General features: G+C 38.9%; 1 protein-coding gene across 1 annotated transcript in view; it reads left to right on the top strand.

Moving 5' to 3' along the window:
- Window positions 1-20,216, top strand: part of CFAP70 (cilia and flagella associated protein 70) — a gene marked incomplete at its 5' end in the record, with an annotated part of 105,526 nt that overhangs the window by 40,099 nt on the left and 45,211 nt on the right. The window contains 6 exon segments of the mRNA XM_080642132.1: window positions 131-230; window positions 2,678-2,812; window positions 6,943-7,070; window positions 7,072-7,111; window positions 7,295-7,375; window positions 10,033-10,124. Of these exon segments, the coding sequence (XP_080498258.1) occupies window positions 131-230; window positions 2,678-2,812; window positions 6,943-7,070; window positions 7,072-7,111; window positions 7,295-7,375; window positions 10,033-10,124 (576 nt within the window).

Here is a 20,216-nt window from a genome sequence, read left to right as displayed (position 1 = left end):
CACTTACCTAATAAACATTTATATATGTGTATTCCATTACTTTTTAAAAGTGGGGAATACTTTCCTTTAACCTAAATTATACTAACTCCATTTTGCACACAGTACTAATGGTCTGATTCTTGACATGCAGTTTTCAGAAGCGAATTGCTGATTGCCGACTGTGGCCTGTAGAGATCACAAGAGTTCCTCTAGTTTCTGCACCCAAAGGGAAAGCTGCCAAATTTGATAAGGTAAATTTGTTCAGTTAAAAGTTTTATAGTCCTGGCCAGTTTGGGAGTTTCAGCACACAGACTGAAGAGTCCCAAGTTTGATTCTGGCCAAGGGTGGGTACCTCGGTTAAGACTTGATCCCAGGCCTGGTGGGGGGAAGGTGCATGCAGGAGGCAGCAAATGGATGTGTCTCTCTCACATCAATCTTTCTCTCTGTCTGTCCCCCTCCCTTCCACTCTCTCTAAAAAAAATCAATGGAAAAATAGTTTCTGGTGAGGATTGAAAACAATTTTTATATAAGAAATGCTGCCTCTAATTCTAATACCAATGGAAAATATGAACTGATGTGGCTACTCCCTAGGGTGACCAACTGATTCTTATTTGTTTAATAGTTTCCTGACTTTAGTGCTGAAATTCTCATGTACCAGGAAACTCCCCTGTCCATGGCAAATCAGGATGACTGGTCACCCTAATGTCCACTAAATATTTAGCCTTTATTCCCAGACATCTTATTTCCCTTTAGCCCTTCATTACAGTTTACCATAGGTAAAACCTTACAAAATAGCCATTTTTACAGGTCAAAAGTAGTTACATATTGGCAATATGGTTCATCCTAATACATATTTCTGAATTTCTTTTAGACTTTGGAATTACAATGTTTTAGCCTGCTAATTATTAGAGTAATATGGTTCGTAGATATATTACCATTCTGAAAAGATATAGCTTTGATGAGCCTATAGGGGTGGGCAAACTTTTTGACTCGAGGGCCACAATGGGTTCTTAAACTGGACCGGAGGGCCGGAACAAAAGCATGGATGGAGTGTTTGTGTGAACTAATATAAATTCAAAGTAAAGGAGCGGAGGGGAGAGCAAGAGAACCTCCGCTCTTTCGGCTCCGAGGGCTGGATAGAACAGCCGAACGGGCCGGATCCAGCCCGCGGGCCGTAGTTTGCCCACGGCTGGCATGATCTCTATTGTTTTACTTGTGCATATCTGGTCTTTTATGTCTGATCCTCTTGTAGACTGCTTTGTACCCTCCACAGTACCTAGCATGATTCATTGCATATAGCATACACTTAACAAGTACCTAAATGATTTTTATTGATTTTAAAATGGACTTTTTGGAAGAATAAAAATGCTGCTACTTTTCCCTTTGTAATATATAAAACAAGTTTCCTTAGATTTCTAAAGAACATAATATTATTATATGATCATAGGACTTTAACCTAATTTCTAATTATTTTAATAGGTAAAATCAAAGAGATTACTTTTAATCTTGTGGTAATTAAATGGGCTTTCTTTCAGGTTTTTTTCTTATAAAAGTTGTTTATGGCAAACCATAAAGCCATTAAAATGATGTTAAGCCCTAACCGGTTTGGCTCAGTGGATGGAGCGTCGGCCTGCGGACTGAAGGATCCCAGGTTTGATTCCGGTCAAGGGCATGTACCTTGGTTGCAGGCACATCCCTAGTAGGAGATGTGCAGGAGACAGCTGATCGATGTTTCTCTCTCATCGATGTTTCTAACTCTCTATCCCTCTCCCTTCCTCTCTGTAAAAAAAAAAAATCAATAAAAAATGATGTTAAGATCTCTTTTTTGACATGTTCTTCATCTTTTGACATGAGAGTTTAGATAAAATTAGGGATGGCAAATACATGATGGCATTCATCCTCCTTCATCCATGGCAGATAGTACTGATCAACCAAAGGATTTTTTTCCTTCTGATTCCAGAATAAGATACAGAATCTTTCTCAGCACAGTACTCTAATTGATTAGAATGTAGGCATTAGCTAAAGCCTATTTGTCAACACTGGTCCAGATGATTTGTAAGACACTTTCATTCATATGAATCTATGAACTAGAACTAAAAGCCACAGCTTCTGATTTCTTTTAAATTTTTGTTGTTGTTGTTTTTTACAGTTTTACATGGTGAAATTGATTTTTTTGTTGAATATATATATTAATTAATTTGAGTGTGTTTATTCAACTACTGCCTTTACTATTCATTAATACTGTTTATATGCATTATCTCAGTGATCATGGTATTATTAAACTCATTTTGAAAATAAAGAATTGAAGACTCCTCAGCTCTCTCTATGGAGCATGCCTGCACCTTTCCCCACCTCCTCCTTTCCCCAGCATTCTCTCTCTTTTTTCTGTAGCACATTCCAGGGCCAATCTTCCCTCTTTCATCCCTCAAGGTGCACATCTCTCTTCCTCTTTCTCCTAGGCTCCAAGAGTCCTTCTACTATCTCTGTAACTTTCTAAATAAACTTTCCCTTATAATTTGAAAAAAAGAAAAAAAAGAAACGAAGATCCAAAATGTCTATGCTATTGCCCCAAAGTCAACTACTTAAGTAGCATAGCTAGTTTCTAAAGCCAGGTCTTTGAATTCCTGAGTCAGAGCTCCATACCTTATATACTACATTGCTCTATAGTACTAATAGGTCTCTGGTTTTATTTCTTTAGATGGATGATGAAAATGCACTTTCATTTCATGGTGTGGCTTATGTTAATATGGTCCCATTGCTGTATCCAGGTGTGAAGAGGATTCGGGGAGCTTTTCATGTTTACCCTTACCTAGACAGCACGGTCTATGAAAAGGTGAGAAAAATTGTAGAGAAGGTATCATCTGTACCAATTTATCTTTTATATGTGTTTACTTTACATATACATGCTAAATATTATAATCTTTGCAATGGATGTTTGGAACCAATTGATATACTGGGATTTTAAATATAGAGCCTTGATGTCATTCTGCCATTGAATCTCAAAAACTTTAGGCCAAATATTTCAACAGTAATATTATATGTGAGTAGTCTAAACACCCCAATGAAAGGACAGAGATTATGAGACTTGGATTTTAAAATATCAAGATTCAATGATCTGCAGTCTAAAACAAACATGCCTTAGATTTAGACATACATAAGTTGAAGTAAAAGAATGGAAAAGACATACTATGCAAGTAGAAAATGTAACAGAGCTAAGTGGCAATATTTGTATCAGATAAAATAGACTTCAAGACAAGAAACATTACTAAAGACATAGAGTGCATGCCATAATGAGTAAAGGTAAATTAATCAGAAAGATATAAATTATAAATTATTACATAAAATAAGTATCTATACTAATAAAAGGGTAATATGCTAATAAGACTGGGAAAACTTCCTGGAGATCTTCCTGACATCCTTCTGGACAAAGCCATGGTGGCGGGGCTGAGGCAGAGGCGGTTAGATGCAATCAGGCCAGGAGGGGAAGGCAGTTGGGGGTGATCAGGCTGGCAGGGGGAGGGGACAGTTGGGGGTGAGAAGGCCAGTGGGGGGGCAATCAAACCAGCATGCAGAATGGTTAGGGACGATCAGGCAGGCAGGCAGGTGAGCGGTTAGGAGCCAGCGGTCCCAGATTGCAAGAGGGATGTCCGACTGACCAGCAGTCGGACATCCCCCGAGGGATCCCAGATTGGAGAGGGTGCAGGCTGGGCTGAGGGACATGCCCCCCCGTGCACGAATTTCATGCACCGGGCCACTAGTATAAATTATAAATGTAGACACCACTAACAAGAGAGCCTCATAATACATGAAGCAAAACCCAACAGAATTGAAAGGAGAAATAGACAATTTGATAGCAACATTTAGAAATTTCAATATTGTACTCTCAATATTTAGTAGAACAACTATATTTTTAAAAAATCTATGCTAAATATAAACTTACCATGCAACCCAGCAAATCATTGCTAGGAATCTACTCAAGAAAATTGAAAACCTGAATTTATACAAACACATGTATGTGAATGTTTTGGGCTACTGTGAACAGCATTATTCACAGTAGCCTAAAACTCATAACAATCCAATGTCCACAACTGATGAGTTGATAAACAAAATGTGGTATATCTATGCAAGGGAATATTATTTAGCAATGAAAAAGAATGGATTACAAATAATATAATATACCAAAATCATTGCATTTTTGGTGAATTATATGAAATGTGAATTATATCTCAATAAAGCTGTTTTGTTAAAAAAGGAATGGGGTACTGATACGTTCTATAACATGGATGAACCTCAAAATTTTTATGCAAAGTGGCTGAAACCGGTTTGGCTCAGTGGATGGAACGTCGGCCTGTGGACTGAGGGGTCCCGGGTTCGATTCCGGTCAAGGGCATATACCTTGGTTGTGGGCACATCCCCAGTGGGGGGTGTGCAGGAGGCAGCTGATCGATGTTTCTCTCTCATCGATGTTTCTAGCTCTCTATCCCTCTCCCTTCCTCTCTGTAAAATATCAATAAAATATATTTTAAAAAAATTTTTTATGCAAAGTGAAAGAAGAAAGACACAAATGACTACATATTGTACAATATCACTTACATGAAATGTTCTCATTTCCTAGAGATGTTAAAATTTGAAAAAGTTTGCATTTTACTAGGTGTACCGGTTAATAATGGCGGATTTTGTAATCAAAGAGAACATGGTAATTTCAAGAGAAACATCAAAAGTGCTTTATTCAAAGTAATGTCCATCACTAGCTACACATTCCCCCATCTTTCAGGTAATTCGTGGATACCAATAGAACTTTTCTTGTTTTGAGGCAAACCATTCACAGACCCAATTTTCCACTTCTTCGTACATTTTGAAGTGCTGCTCAGAAAGGGCATGTGCCATGGATTGGAACAAGTGGTAATCTAAAGGAGCAAGGTCTGGTGAATATAGCGGGTAGATTAATAGTTTCCAGGCAAGATCTTTTTTTTTTTTTAAATATATTTTATTGATTTTTTACAGAGAGGAAGAGAGAGGGATAAAGAGCTAGAAACATCAATGAGAGAGAAACATCGATTAGCTGCCTCCTGCACACCTCCTACTGGGGATGTGCCCACAACCAAGGTACATGCCCTTGACTGGAATCGAACCTGGGACCTTTCAGTCTGCAGGCCGACACTCTATCCACTGAGCCAAACCCCTTAGGGCCAGGCAAGATCTTTTAACGTGTCTTTAACTGGTTTTGAAGTGTGTGATGGTGCATTATCATGAAGCAAAATTACTTTGCTGTGTCTTCTGGAACATTCTGGTTGTTTCACGATCAAAGCGTGGTTCAAATTGATTATTTGTTGTCAGAAGCCATCAGTATTAACAGTTTCACCTTGTTTTAGAAGCTCATAATACACCACACCTTCCTGATCCGACCAAATGCAGAGCATTGTCTTCTTTCCGAAGCAATTTGGCCTTGCAGTTGATGTTGATAGTTGACCTGGATCAACTCATGATTTTGTGCATTTGGGATTCTCAAAATAAATCCACTTTTCATTGCCAGTCACAATTCGATGCAAAAAAGACTTTCTTTCATGCCGTTCAAGCAATATTTTACTAATGGCTTTTTGGTTTTCCATTTGTCTTTTGTTCAGTTGATGTGGCACCCATTTTCCTTCCTTTAAAATCTTTCCCATTGCTTGTAAACGATCAGAAATGGTTTGCTGAGCAACGTTTAATCTTTCTGCAATTTGTTTTTGAATTTGACACACATCTTCATCCAATAATGCTTGTAATTGTTGGTCTTCAAACTTTTTCAGTTGACCTGGACGTTCTTTGTCTTTCACATCGAAATCATCACTTTTAAAGCGTTTAAACCAGCGTTCACAAGTATCTTGAGATGGAGCATGTTCATAATAAGCTTCCCAAAGTATACGATAACTTTTTCTTCAAAATAAAGTAATAAATTAAAACTTCCTGCAAATACTCTTTTTTTTGGCATGAAACTCGACATTTTGAAGTATAAAAATATCTATGATGTTAACACCTTCAGCAAATTTGACATATGAAGTTTTGAAGCTTGCTGTCAATACAAAATAGCATACATATCAAGTCGTATATATATCAACATATGTGTAACTCCATCTATTGAAAAAAATCCACATTATTAACTGGTATACCTAGTAGACTCTATGAAATACAGTAATTTAGGATTTTGAGTGATGATTGGTATTAATAATTTTTTCTTTAAAATTGTGGGACCATGTTCTTAGCAGCATTATTGGGGTACAACTGACATATACTTAAGATGCACAATTTAAAGCTTTTGACATAGGCATACATCTGTGGGACTATCACCACAACAAGAGAGTAAAAATACCCATTACTGGCCAAAGTTTCCTCATGACCTTTCCTTTTATCCTTCTCTCCTACCTCTGTTCAATTCTCTTGTTTTTTTGGGAGGGCGGGGATGGAGGGTGTCTGGCTGCTTTCACTCAGTATAAATGATATTTAGATTCATCCATATTGTTTAATTTTAAAATTTCTGTAAGACTCTTTCCCAAGCATTGTAATTGAATTTTCCCATGCAAAGTTTTTATTTTGAACTGTAAACTTGCCCTGTTCTTCTAATCATAATTGATAAATCAGTAGTTAAATAATATTTCTTCTACAGAAATAAATTCAACCATTTAAAGTTAATTTGAAATTATGTGTCAAAGATTAAAAGCTCTCTGGTAACAGGTTAATGAGATACAAAATCAAGCCGGGTTGAAAAGTCTTCTCTTAAGAATTTAAATAATGGGATAGGCAGCTAGTTTTCTGTGATGGTTTCACTTGTTCAACAAGGATGGCTGCAATAGAGTTTTTAAATTCCCTATCTCTCTTTGTTTCTACAACGTTGAAATTATCTAGAAAACTAAGTGATGTTAAAGAATAATGTGGGTTTCCTTTATCTGCCTATGATTCATTGAAATTTTTGTTTTTGTTTTTCAGACCAAATGTTCATTTAGCTTGTTCCGGGATACTGGACATAATTTGATTCATAATAACAAAGCAGGAGGAGTTAATTCTCCATTGTCCAAACCAGGTGTTGCTAAGAACCTGAAAGAAGATAAAATAGTAAGAAAAGGATATAAAAGGAAGGCCTAGGTCTGGGGATATGGTAGGTTGTTGAGAAGGTGATGATTTTGCTGATTTTGTTACATTCCAGAGGCTTACACTTATTTCTCATTTGGTGAATTGCCTCAATTTAATTTGCATTTTGATGCAACATAATAATTAGTGTTCCTGCCATTGTAAAGACCATATAAGAATTTCATTTTTAAGGTATGTTCATTTCTTTCAGCAAGCATCTAGTTTAAAATCTCAGAGCTCAGATACAGGTGTGGAAATGGAAGCCCCTCCAAACCACAATCCAGAAGGACAGGTAACTATGCATAAAGAGTTGGAAAATTAAGTTTAATTTCATTAGTCCTTTACTGAGTAAGGTAGTATGGTTAGTGGGAAATGCTCAGGAAAATGCTTATTGAGTTACCATCCTTATTTACCATGACTGGTTTATGATGTTGGGTAAATTTCTTTGTCTTGCTGAGACTTACTGAAATGAGTAGGTACCAGATTAACTTTAAGGACTGTTCCAGCATTAAAAATTTATGTCTTTTATTAATGCTACTATTTTGAGAACTATGAGGATTCAAAGATGCATCATCTGCAGCATTTATTCATCTGCTCTCAGGACACTCAACAGGCTGGTGGGCTAAATACAATTGGTACATAACTAATGGCAATACAGAATTTTGATGAATGCTGTAGTAGAGAAATGCATAAAAGTGCTGTGTGGGCTCCAACAAAACAGATTACTAGCTTTAGAATGGGGCAATCTCAGAAGTCTTCATGGAAGAGGTGGCATCCAAGCTAAGTAGTGAAAGAAAAAGAGAAGCCTTTGCCAGATGAAGATGGAAGAAGAGGCATTTCAGGGTCAGGGGACAGCTGGAGTCAAGGCACAAAGAAGGTAGCAGAATTTGAGGTACAACAATTAATTCAATGTATGATATAGAGCAGCGGTCGCCAACTGATGGTCCGCAGACCACTGGTGGTCCGTGAGGTCCAAAAGGTGGCGACGCTGGTTTAAGAAAACCTTTGGAGCAGTGGTTGCCAACTGGTGGTCTGTGGACCACTGGTGGTCCATGAGATTCGTAAGGTTGGCGACTGCTGGTATAGAGAAATGAAAAGAAAGAAGAGGTCCTAGGAGGTGAGAAATGAGAGAGAGCATAATCTGGGTTGTAGAAAAACTTTGAAAGGCTTGCTAAAAAGTTTGGGCTTAATTCTATCCTATCTAATAAAAGAGTAATATGCAAATTGACCATCACTCTAACACACAAGATGGCTGCCCCCATGTGTGTGGTCAAAGATGGCTGCCCCCATGTGGACACAAGATGGCCACCACAAGATGGCCAGAAGGGAAGGGCAGTTGGGAGGGACCAGGCCTGCAAGGGAGAGCAGTTGGGGGCGATCAAACCTGCAGGGGAGGGCAGTTAGGGGTGACCAGGCCTGCAGGGGAGGGCAGTTAGGGGCAAACAGGCTGGCAGGGGAGCAGTTAGGCATCAATCAGGCTGGCAGGGGAGTGGTTAGGGGGAGATCAGGCTGGTAGGCAGAAGCAGTTAGGGGCAATCAGGAAGGCAGGCAGGTGAGCAGTTCGGAGCCAGCAGTCCTGGATTGTGAGAGGACTGGGACCATTTAGGGCAGTCGGACATCCCTTGAGGGGTCCCAGATTGGAGAGGGTGCAGGCTGGGCTGAGGGACACACCCCCCCCCCCCGTGCACGAATTTCATGCACCGGGCCTCTAGTCTATATATATAAAAGCCTAAGCGACCGGCCAACCAGCCGGTATCTATGATGCACACTGGCCACCAGGGGCAGACGCTCAACATAGGAGCTGCTGAGCAACAGCAACTTTGCAGAGTGCCCTCACACTCTGGGACCCCTCAGGGGATGTTGGACTGTGGGTTTTGGCTCGATCCCTGCAGGCCAGGCCAAGGGACCACACCTGCCAGAGGGACCCCGCTCACTCTGCAGATGCCCTTTGAGCCCTGATGCCACCCCAGTTGCAGCCAGCCGGAGAGGGACCACAGGAGGTTGGCTCAGGGCGTTTGGCCCGTCTCACCCAGTCCGCCCCACCAGGCACCTTCTAATTAATTTACTTTCAATGTGCACGAATCCAGGCCTCTAGTAAGTAATAAGTAAGGCTCTTGAGCCTCATTTTAGGGACTTACATTAAAGGTTTTTAAACTTATGTGGAAATAACCATATGTGTGTTTCAAGGCAAAACTTTTGCAAGGATGTGAAAAAGAGAAACGGAACATAGGGTAGGGACGTCAGATGTCAGTTTATAGGTTTTTCTGATAGTACAGATGAGTGTTGATGACAGCTTGAGTTAAGAAAGAGATTATAGAGAAAGCCAGAAATCTGCAGAGGCACGGTGAACTGGGAATCTTTGAGGTGATAAAGGAAAGTTAAAGGTAACTCAGGTTTCAAGCCTTTCTTTCTGGAAGGGTGACAAAATCATTAAGAGAAACTTTAAAAGAAAGGTTGATATAGGGGGAATGATAAGTTCGATTTTGGACATGTTGCATTTAAGATGCTAGCAAAAATCTGGGTAGAAATGTCCATCAGGTCGCAGTTGGCAGATGGTGGTGAGCAGGCTGTGAGTGGGAATGTCGGAAGGTTATGAGGAGAATATTTCTGCAGAACTCATGAAAGAGTTTTGGTGGAAGGAAGAATGGCATTCACCTAAAATAGTTCCAAGAAAGGTATTGAACAAGTTGAACAGGGCTTCAGCTGGGGTAGAAGTTTCCAAGAATAAAATTGAAAATGGTTTCCTGTAAGAGATAACCACTGTTGCTATTTTTCTGTCCGGTTATTTTTCTATGTAAAACATATTTTAAGTTAAGATTACACTATATTTATAGCTGTAGATGCACTTTTCTCACTTACTATATTGTGAATATTACCTTACATTACTAATATTTTTCATAAATATTTGTTTTACTGAAAAGAATAAATTAGGAAAAAATGTCTTTACAGCAATATGTAGAAGCAGGGACATACATCGTGTTGGAGATTCAGCTGAACAAAGCCTTGGTTCCAAAGCGATTGCCAGAGGAGCTGGCCAGACGGTGTGTAGCAATGTTTTCATACTTGTTTTGCAAAAGCAATCTATACTAATAAAAGGGTAATATGCTAATTAGACCAGGTGACCGGACATCTTCCGGACGTCCAACTTCCTTCCAGACAGTTAGGAGGCAACCAGTCCAGCAAGGGGGCAGTTGGGGGGTGGCCAGGCCAGCAGGGGGACAGTTGGGAGGCGACTAGGCTGGCAGGGGGGCAGTTAGGGGGTGATCAGGCCGGCAGTCAGGCGAGCTGTTAGGAGCCAGCGGTCCCAGATTGTGAGAGGAATGTCCGACTGCCGCAGGATTGGGCCTAAACTGACAGTCGGACATCCCCCAAGGGGTCCTTGATTGGAGAGGGTGCAGGCCAGGCTGTGGGGTTTCCCCCTCCCTGTGTACAAATTTCATGCACCTGGCCTCTAGTTTAGGTATAAGTAAAAGGAAGTCAGTTTGTGACCATAAATGTAATTTTCCCTAGGCCAAACATCAATTTTCTGCTTTTTCTCCCCAAATAAAGTTTCTTATATTTTTTTACTATAAAAGTAGTATATGCCTATTATAAAATATTTGAGAAATGGAAATTAGCCACAAAGTATAAAGACACACAGATTTCTCTCACCCAGTAATAACTGCTTTTAATACCTTGGTATTTATCTTTCTAGAGTTATTGTAAAGCCCCTCTACTATATAAACACACATTCCATGTCACATATTAATATACTAGTATGTAATTTTTAAGAAACTATTTTTAAATTGTACCATAGTCCTTTGATCATTTTTCTAGGAAATTGTCCATTTTATCTAGGTTATCCAATTTGTTGATGTACAGTTGTTCATGACATTCTTTTTTCTTTTTCTCATTTCTGATTTTAGTAATTTGAGTCTGTTCTCTTTTTTCTTAGTCCATCTACCTAAGAATTATCATTTTGTTGATCTTTTCAAAGAAGCAGTCTTTCTTTGTTTTATTGATTTTCCCTATTGTGTTTCTTTTCTCTGTTTTATTTATCTCTACTCTAATTCTATTACTTCCTTCTTTGAGCTTTGGGTTCAGTTTGCTCTCCTTTTCTAATTCCTTAAGATATACAATTAAATTATTGATTATTGTGTGAGTTAGAGCTGTAAATTTCACTCTGAACACTTCTTTCACTGCATTCCATAAGTTTTGGTATGCTGAATTTTGTTTTCATTCATCTCAAAGTATTTTCTCATTTGCCTATGGTTTTTTTCTTTGACCTATTATTTAAAAGCATGTTGCTTAATTTCCACATATTTGTGACTTTTCCCGTTTTCCAGTTTTCTTCTAGTTATTGATTTCTACTCTCATTTCATTGTAATTAGAAAAGATATTTTGTATGATTTCAGTCTTTTAAAATTGATTGAGATTTATTTTGTGGCCTAAAATATAGTCTATCCTGCAGAATGTTCCGTGTGCACTTGAGAAGAATGTGTATTCTGTGTTGTTAAGAGGAATGTTCTGTATATGTCTATTAGGTAAAATTGCTTTATACTGTTAAGTCCTTTATTTTCTAATTGATCTTTTGTCTGATTATTCTACCCATTTTTGAAAGTGGGGTATTACAGTCTCTAGTATTAAAGAACTGTCTAATTCTCCCTTCATTTGTCTCAATTTTTGCTTTATATATTTTGGGTCCCTATTATTAGGTACATATATGTTTATTATTGTTATATTTTATTGCTGTCTGAAACCTTTTAGGTATCTATCATCTATCTATATTGTTCTTCTTTATCTCTTGTTATCTTTTTTATTTCAAGTCTATTTTCTCGAGAAATATAACCACCCCAACTCTGTTTTGGTTACTATTTGCATGGGATATCTTTTTCTATCCTCCTACTTTCATTTTTTCTGTGTGTGTGTTCTTATATTTAAAGGAAGTATCTTGTAGACAGCAGACAGATGCACACTGTTTTGATATTTTTAGTTTCCTTAAAAAATTAAAAATGGAACTTCATTTGACCCTGTCATCTTAGTTCTAGAAATATGTCTGAAGAAGCCTGAAACACCAGTCAGAAAGAAAATATGCACCTCTATGTTCATTGCAGCATCATTTACAATAGCTAAGATCTGGAAACAATCCAAATGCTTATCAGTAGATGAGTGGATAAAAAAGCTGTGGTACATATACACAATGGAATATTATGCAGCTGCAAAAAGAAGAATTTCTTACCCTTTGAAACAGCATGGAGGGATCTGGAGAGTATTATGCTAAGTGAAATAAGCCAGTCACATGATCTCACTTATATGTGGAATCTAATGAACAAAAGAAACTGACAAATGAAATAGATCCAGAGACATGGAAGCATGCAACAAACTGATGATTCTCAGAGGGAAGTGGGGGGAGGGAGAGGTGGGATTAACCGAAGAACTTAAATGCATATATGCATAACCCATGGACACAGACAACAATGTGGTGAAGGCCTGGGGAGGGGGCAGAAATGGGGAGGAGGGGTGAAAGGGGGAAAAATGGGGACATAAAAATATAAATCCAACCCACTATCTCTGCCTTTAAATAGGAAATTTTAACCCATTTATATTTAATGCAATTACTGATAAAGGATTTACTTCTACTACATATCTGTTATCTGCTTGTCTGTTCTTGAATTCCTTCATCACCGCCTTTTTAATATTTAATTGGCTTTTTATAATGTACCATTTAGATTTCCTTCTTTCTTTCTCTTTATATTTATATTCTTAGTGGTTACCTTGGGGATTACAATGATCATCTTAAACTTGTAACAACCTAGTTTGAGTAACACTAATTTAGCTTTAATATTATACACTTGGTACCACCTATATATCTCTATCCCTTCCTCTTTGTATTATTATTGTCACAGATTATATTTTATACACTGTATACCTATTAACAAATATTTATGATTATTATTTTATGCATTTGCCTTCTAAAAAAAGAAGTAAGGAGGAGTTACAAACCAAAAGTACCATAATAATGGCTTTCATAATTACCTTTACCAGTGTTCTTTATTTCCTCATTTACCTTTGAGTTTCTTTCATTTTAGCCTGAAGGGCTTCATGTAGTATTTCTTATAGCATAGATCTTAGTAACACTCTTAACTTTTGTTTATCTGGGATTGTCTTAATTTTTCCTTTATTGTTGAAGGATAGTTTGCTGGATATAGAATTCTTGTTGGCAGTTTTTCCCCCCAGAACTTTAAATGTTACCCAAATGCCTTCTGGCCTCCGTGATTTCTGATGAGAAATGATCTGTATTGAGATTATTGAAATTATCTATTAATCTTATGTGATGAGTCACTCCTCTCACTGCTTTGGAGATTTTCTCTTTTTCTTTTCTTTTACAATTCTACTATAATGTGTCTTAGTGTAGAGCTCTTTAATTTTATTTTTCTTGGAGTTTGATAAGCTTCTTGGTTGTTTAGATTCATGTATTTCATCAAATTTGGAGTTTTGGGCCATCATTTCTTCAAAATTCTTTCTGCTCTTTTCCTTCTTTTTTCTCTTTGTATTCCCATAATGTGTTTGTTAGTTATACAAATATGTATGTTGATGTGTTCCCCAGATTTTAGACTGTGTTAACTTTTTTTCATTTTTCTTTCTGTTTCCTTAGACTGAATAATTTCACTTGTCTTGGTGCTTTCTTCTGCTTGATCAAATTTATTGAACCCTCTACTGACTTTTTCATTTCAGTTATTGTACTTTTCAACTCCAAACTTTCTATTTGGTTCCTTTTGTTGTTGTTAATCCTCACCCAGGATATTTTTTCATTGATTTTTAGAGAGCTTGGAAGGAAGGGGGAGAGACAGATAGTTAGAAACATCGATGTGAGAAAGACACATCAATTGGCTGCCTCTTGCACTCACCCCAACCAGGGCCAGAGATCAAACCTGCAACCGAGGTACATGCCTTGACCAGAATCAAATCCAGGACCCTTCTGTCTGTGGGCTGATGCTCTAGCCACTGAGCCAAGCTGGCTGGGTCTATTTAGTTCCTTTTTAATGATTTTTATCTTTTTACTGGTATTCTCATTTTGTTCATACATCATTTTTCTGGTTTCTTTTAGTCCTTTGTTATTTCCTTTAGCTCTTTGAGCATGTTTATTTAACATCTTTTTGTAGCAAGTCCAATGTCTAGGCTTCTTCAAGAATAGTATCTGTCAATTTATATTTTATTTTGAAAATGCCATAGTTTTGTGTTTTTGGTATATTTGGTGATTTTTTTGTTGTTGAAAACTGGACATTTGTATACTAGAATGAGGGAATATTGGAAATAAAAGTTTACCCTTTCCCAGGATTTGCTGTTTTTTATTAAGTTATAGCTTGTGTTTTGACTGAGATTTCTTTGAATGCCACTACCTTAATATAAACAAACTAACAAAACCAAAACTTAAGAATTTTTTTTTTTTTTTTGTCTTTGAAGATGACTGTGCTGGGCCATCCTGCACCTCTCCCTCCCCACTGGGGATCGAGCCAGCAACCTGGGTATGTGCCCTGGCCAGGATTCGAACCATGACCTCCTGGTTCACAAGTTGATACTCAACCACTGAGCCACAGTGGCCGGGCTGGGCCATTCTTTTAACACTTAATCAAGCTCTTTATAATTTTACCTCATCTTTCACTTCCTGCTTGCACTGAGATTATAGATCAGTCATTGGTGAAACTTAGGGTCTTCTCAGGTTTTTTTCTGAGCACGGTTTCAATCCTGGGCATGTACCAGTATATACAACATTTGAATACCCTAATTTCCTAAAGATAATCTCTGGCTTTTCCTCCTAAACCTTGCACTGAATTGTATGTCTTAACCATATCCCCCCCCCACCCCCCCCCCACCCCCGCATAGAGCTGTGAGTTTTTCTAACCTTATAGTGTTTTTGAGCAATTCCTAATCATTGCTTTTCTACCCTTAGTGGGTTTCAAATTAGGAAAAACAGAACTGAGTGCTTTATGTCAGCCCTGCAGGTAGCCCCTGACAGGTTAGAAAAAACACAGTAACTCGCAAATAAGTTCTGCTCTACTCCAGAACCAGGGACCATTGTGCCACACTGGAAATGCATGGTCCTATCCTTAAGACAGCCACTAAACTGGAGATGGAGTGGGACAAGGGTCAGTAAAAATGTATAAAGCTTTTCTACTCTTTAAATTGCCTTAAACCTTTGACTGTTTTCCAGAGTTCTGACAAAGTTGGTTCTGACATTTTCTGGTTCTGTTTTTCAATATTTCTATGGAGGGATGGAAGTTTGGAGTTATCTACTCTGCCGTTTTGCTGATGTTTAGACTTCACTTTTTGATGTGAGAAGCACCATATTCAAGAGTGAAAGGAAATGATAGCTTTTATCTTAAAGGCTATTCACTACAGATATATTTTAAGGATTTTGATATACATGCCTGCATTGCCTTCCCAAAAGTTTGCAGTTCTACACTACAAGTGATGTATGAGACTATTGTTTCTTCATACATTCACCAACACAATAATTTTTTATTTATGCTATTTTATCAGGGAAAGAAAGTTTCATTTTAATTTTAAACTACATTATAAATGCTTTAGTAAGAGTAAACATTTAAAGATATTTATTAGTCATTTGGAATTCTCCTTTTAAAAAAATGCTTTTATTTACTTACTGAGCTACACTGGCTGGGCTGGAAGTCTCCTTTTGAGAATTATCTGCATCTTTTATACCACCTGTAAAAAAAAGTTTTTATTGACTTTTAGAAAGAGAGGAAGAGATAGGGAGAAAGAGAGAAACATCGATGAGAGAAACATCTGTCAACTGCCTCCTGCAACCCCCTACTGTGGACTAAGCCCATAACCCAGGTATGTGCAATGACCAGGAATTGAACTGGTGACCTTTTGGTGCATGGGATGACACTCAACCAACTGAGCCACACTGGCCAGGGCTGATACCATCTTTTATACTTTTTAAGTTTTAATATTTATTGAATTATTGGGGTGACATCCTATCTAATAAAGAGGGAATATGCTAATTGACCATCACTTCATCACAAAGATGGCTGCACCCACATCTGAGGCCAAGGTTCTCATAAGGAGCCTTAACGAGCAATCAGCAGGGACCTGAGGCTACGCCCTTCCCCACCCCCATGGGGCTTGACAGGGGACCTCAGGCCCCATCCCCCACCCAGCAGGGCTTGACAGGGGACCTCACCCACGCCCCCTGCCCTGGCATCAGGCCAGGAGACCTGAGGCCATGCACCCTGCCCAGCGGGGCTTAACGGGGGACCTCAAGGTGCACTTCCGTCCTGGTGCTGGGCTAGGGGACCTCAGGCTGCTCCCCCTACCCCAGCGCCAGGCCGGGGGACCTCAGGCCACACCCCCCCACCAGGTGAGGCTTGACCGGGGACCTCAGGCCACACCTCCCGCCCCAGCACCAGGCCAGGGGACCTGAGGCTGCACACCCCTGCCTGGCTGGGCTTGACAGGGGAGCTCAAGGTGCACCCCCAGTGCTGGGTCGGGAGACCTCAGGCTGTGCCCCCCACCCGGCAGGGCTTGACAGGGGACCTCAGGCCGTGTCCCCCACCCAGTGGCGCTTGACAGGGGACCTCAGGCCATGCCCCCCACCCGGCAGGGCTTGATGGGGGACCTCAGGCCATGCCCCATGCCCTGGCACCGGGCCAGGGGACCTGAGGCTTTGCCCCCTGCCCAGCAGGGTTTGACAAGGGTGGGACTGGCCAGGTCTGGATCTAGCCCAATGAGGGGGGGCAGCCGGGTCTGGGTCTCTCACAATTTTGAGGTGCATGTGGGTGGGCGGGGACTTAACTCTGGGTCCTGTGTTGAGCCCCAGACTCTGACAGGAGGAAGGTTTTCATATACATTTTACTAATTTTCTTTCATCTCTGACACTTCTATTATAGAGAAAGGGCAAATAGCAGTATTAAATTATTTCCTCTAATGAATCCCCTTTTAATGTGCACAAATTTCATGCACTGGGTCACTAGTCTACACTAATAAAAGAGAAACATGCAAATTGACTGTCACTCCGCTACGCCCACCAGCCAATCAGGAGCGCATATGCAAATTAATCCACTAAAGATGGAGTGAAGATTGAAGACAGCATAGAAGGAAGCCAAGCACTGCAGAAGGGAGTGAAGTGGTGGAAAAGGGAGCGAGGCAGCAGAGAAGGGAGGGAAGCTCCGGCTGCAGGAAGCCCTATTCTTGCAGGAATAGGCCCAAGGAAGCCCTATTCTTGCAGGAATCTTCCTGCAACAGGCCTCTAGTTGGTTAATAAAATTACCTAGTTTACAGGTGTACAATTCTATAATACATCATCTCTATATTGTTTTGTGTGTTTACCACCTAAAGTCAAGTCTTCTTCTATCAACATTTATCCTTCCTTTACTGTCTTCTACCTCCCCAACTTCTTCCCCCTCTGGTAATCACCATACTGTTGTCTGCTTCTGTGAGCGTGTTTTTAAAATATATTTTTATTGATTTTTAGAGAAAGAGGGACAGAGAGATAGAAACATTGATCAGCTGCTTCCTGCGTGCCTCCTACTGGGGATTGAGCATGCAACTTGGGCATGTGTCCTGACTGGGGAATCAAACTGATGACCTGTTGGTTTATGGGTTGAGGCTCAACCACTGAGCCACTCCGGCCAGGCTATGAGTGTTCGTTTTTTTGTTTGTTTGTTTTTTTAAATATATTTTATTGATTTTTTTACAGAGAGGAAGGGAGAGGGATAGAGAGTTAGAAACATCAATGAGAGAGAAACATTGATCAGCTGCCTCCTGGACACCCCCTACTGGTTATGTGCCCGCAACCAAGGTACATGCCCTTGACCAGAATCGAACCTGGGACCTTTCAGTCCACAGGCCAACACTCTATCCACTGAGCCAAACCGGTTAGGGCTGAGTGTTCATTTTTGTTGTAGTTGTTTTTGCTTAATCCCTTCACCTTTTTCATCCATCCTCCCCAACTGCTCCACTCTAATAGCTATCAGTCTGTTTTCTATATTTATGAGTCTGTTTCTATTTTGTTTATTTATTTTGTTCAATTAGATTCCACCTATAAGTGAAATCATATGGTATTTGTCTTTCTCTGACTGGCTTATTTCACTTAGCATAATACTCTCCAGGACCATACATGCTGTCACAAAAGGTAAGATTTCCTTTTTTTTTTTTTTTATGGCCAAGTAGTGTTATTGTGTAATGCACCATCACTTTTTTAAAAATATGTTTTTATTGATTTTTTAGAGAAGAGAGGAAGGGAGAGAAAGAGAGAAATATTGATGTGAAAGAGAAACATTGATAGGCTAGCTCCTGTACCTCCCCTACTGGGCATGTGTCTAGACCTGGAATTGAATCCTTGAACTTTTGGTGCATGGGACAATGCTCAACCAACTTTTGGTTGATTGAGCCACAATAAGCCACACCAGCCAGGGTTACCACCACTTTTTTATTCACTAAGCTGCTGATAAGCACTTGGGCTACTTCCAAATCTTGGCTATTGTAACGAACTCTGCAGTGAACGGAGGGAGGGATGCATATATTCTTTTGAATCAATGTTTCAGTCTTCTTCAGATATATACCCAGATGTGGAATTGTTAAGTCATAAGGCAGTTACATTTTTAATTTTTTGTGGAAACTCCATATTGTTTTCCACAGTGACTGCACCAACCTGCATACCAACTAACAGTGCACAGGGTTCCCTTTTCTCTGCATCCTTGCCAACAATTGTTTGTTGACTTATTGATGACAGCCTTTCTGACAGGTCTGAGGTGATATTTCATTGTGGTTTTAATTTGCATTTCTCTGATGATTTATGACATTGAGCATCTTTTCATATGTCTATTGGCCATTTATATGTCCTCTTTGGAGAATTGTGTATTCAGGTCATTTGCTCATTTTTAAATTGGATTATTTGTTGTTGTTTTTTAGTGTTGTGTATGTTCTTTATAAATTTTAGATATTAACCCTTTATCAGATGTATCATTGCTGAATATGTCCTTCCATTCAAAGGGCTCGCTTTGTATTTTGTTGGTGGTTTCCTTTGATGTTCAAAAACTTTTTAGTTTGATGTAGTCTCATTTGTTTATTTTTTTCCTTTGTTTCCCTTGCCCAAGAAGACAACATATTGCTTCGAGAAATGTTTGAGATTTTGCTACCTATGTTTTCTTCTAGGATTTTTATTGTTTTGATTCTTACATTTAAGTCTTTTATATATTTTGAGTTTATTATTGTGTATGGTGTAAGAAGGTGGTCTAATTTTGTTTTTGTTTTTTTGTATGCATCTGTCCTGTTTTCCCAACAGCATTTATTGAATAGACTATCTTTACCCCATTGTATCTTCTTGCCTCCTTTGTTGAATATTAATTGACCATAAAGGTGTGGGTTTATTTCTGGGCTCTCTTTTCTATTCCATTGATCTATATGTTTGTTTTTATGCCAGTACCTTGCTGTTTTGATTAGTATGGCCTTGTAGTATAAGTTTGATACTGGTAGCATGATTCCTCTACCTTTGTTTTTCTTTCTCAAGATTGCTGTGGCTATGCAGGGTCTATTGTGGTTCCATATAAATTTTTGAAATATTTGTTCTAGCTCTGTGAAATATGCCATTGATATCTTAATAGGAATCGCATTGAATCTATAGATTTCTTTGAGTAGTATGGAAATTTTAATGATGTTAATTCTTCCTACCCATGAACATGGTATATGCTTCTACTTATTTGTATTTTCTTCAATTTCTTTCTTCATTGTCTTATAATTTTCTTAGCTCCATTCTAACAGCTGTCAGTCTGTTTAACCTCCTTGGTTAAATTTATTCCAAGGTATTTTATTTTTGATGCAATTATAAATGGAATTGTTTTCTTAGTGAATTTGAATGTAAACTCTATAGCAGTGCAATTTACTTCAGCAGAAATCTGAAATCATAAGGGGAAAAATCTAACTTAATTACATCTGGGTTCTTGTAAACTGTCATAAAAATGGAAGGTAGAAGTTTTGGTGTAAGTAGTTTGATAGTGACAATATATATATTTTTTACTCACCATAAAGCCTGATATCATTATTATAATTAAAAGCAGTCTTGTGAATTATGACCTAGATTTAGAGGGGGGAGAAAAGTTTTCATTTTCCTATACCATTTGTATTTCCAAAAT

This window comes from Plecotus auritus, assembly GCF_963455305.1.
Source record: "Plecotus auritus genome assembly, chromosome: 9".
Taxonomy (NCBI): Eukaryota; Metazoa; Chordata; class Mammalia; order Chiroptera; family Vespertilionidae; genus Plecotus; species Plecotus auritus.
This window is presented reverse-complemented; position numbering and strand designations above follow the sequence as displayed.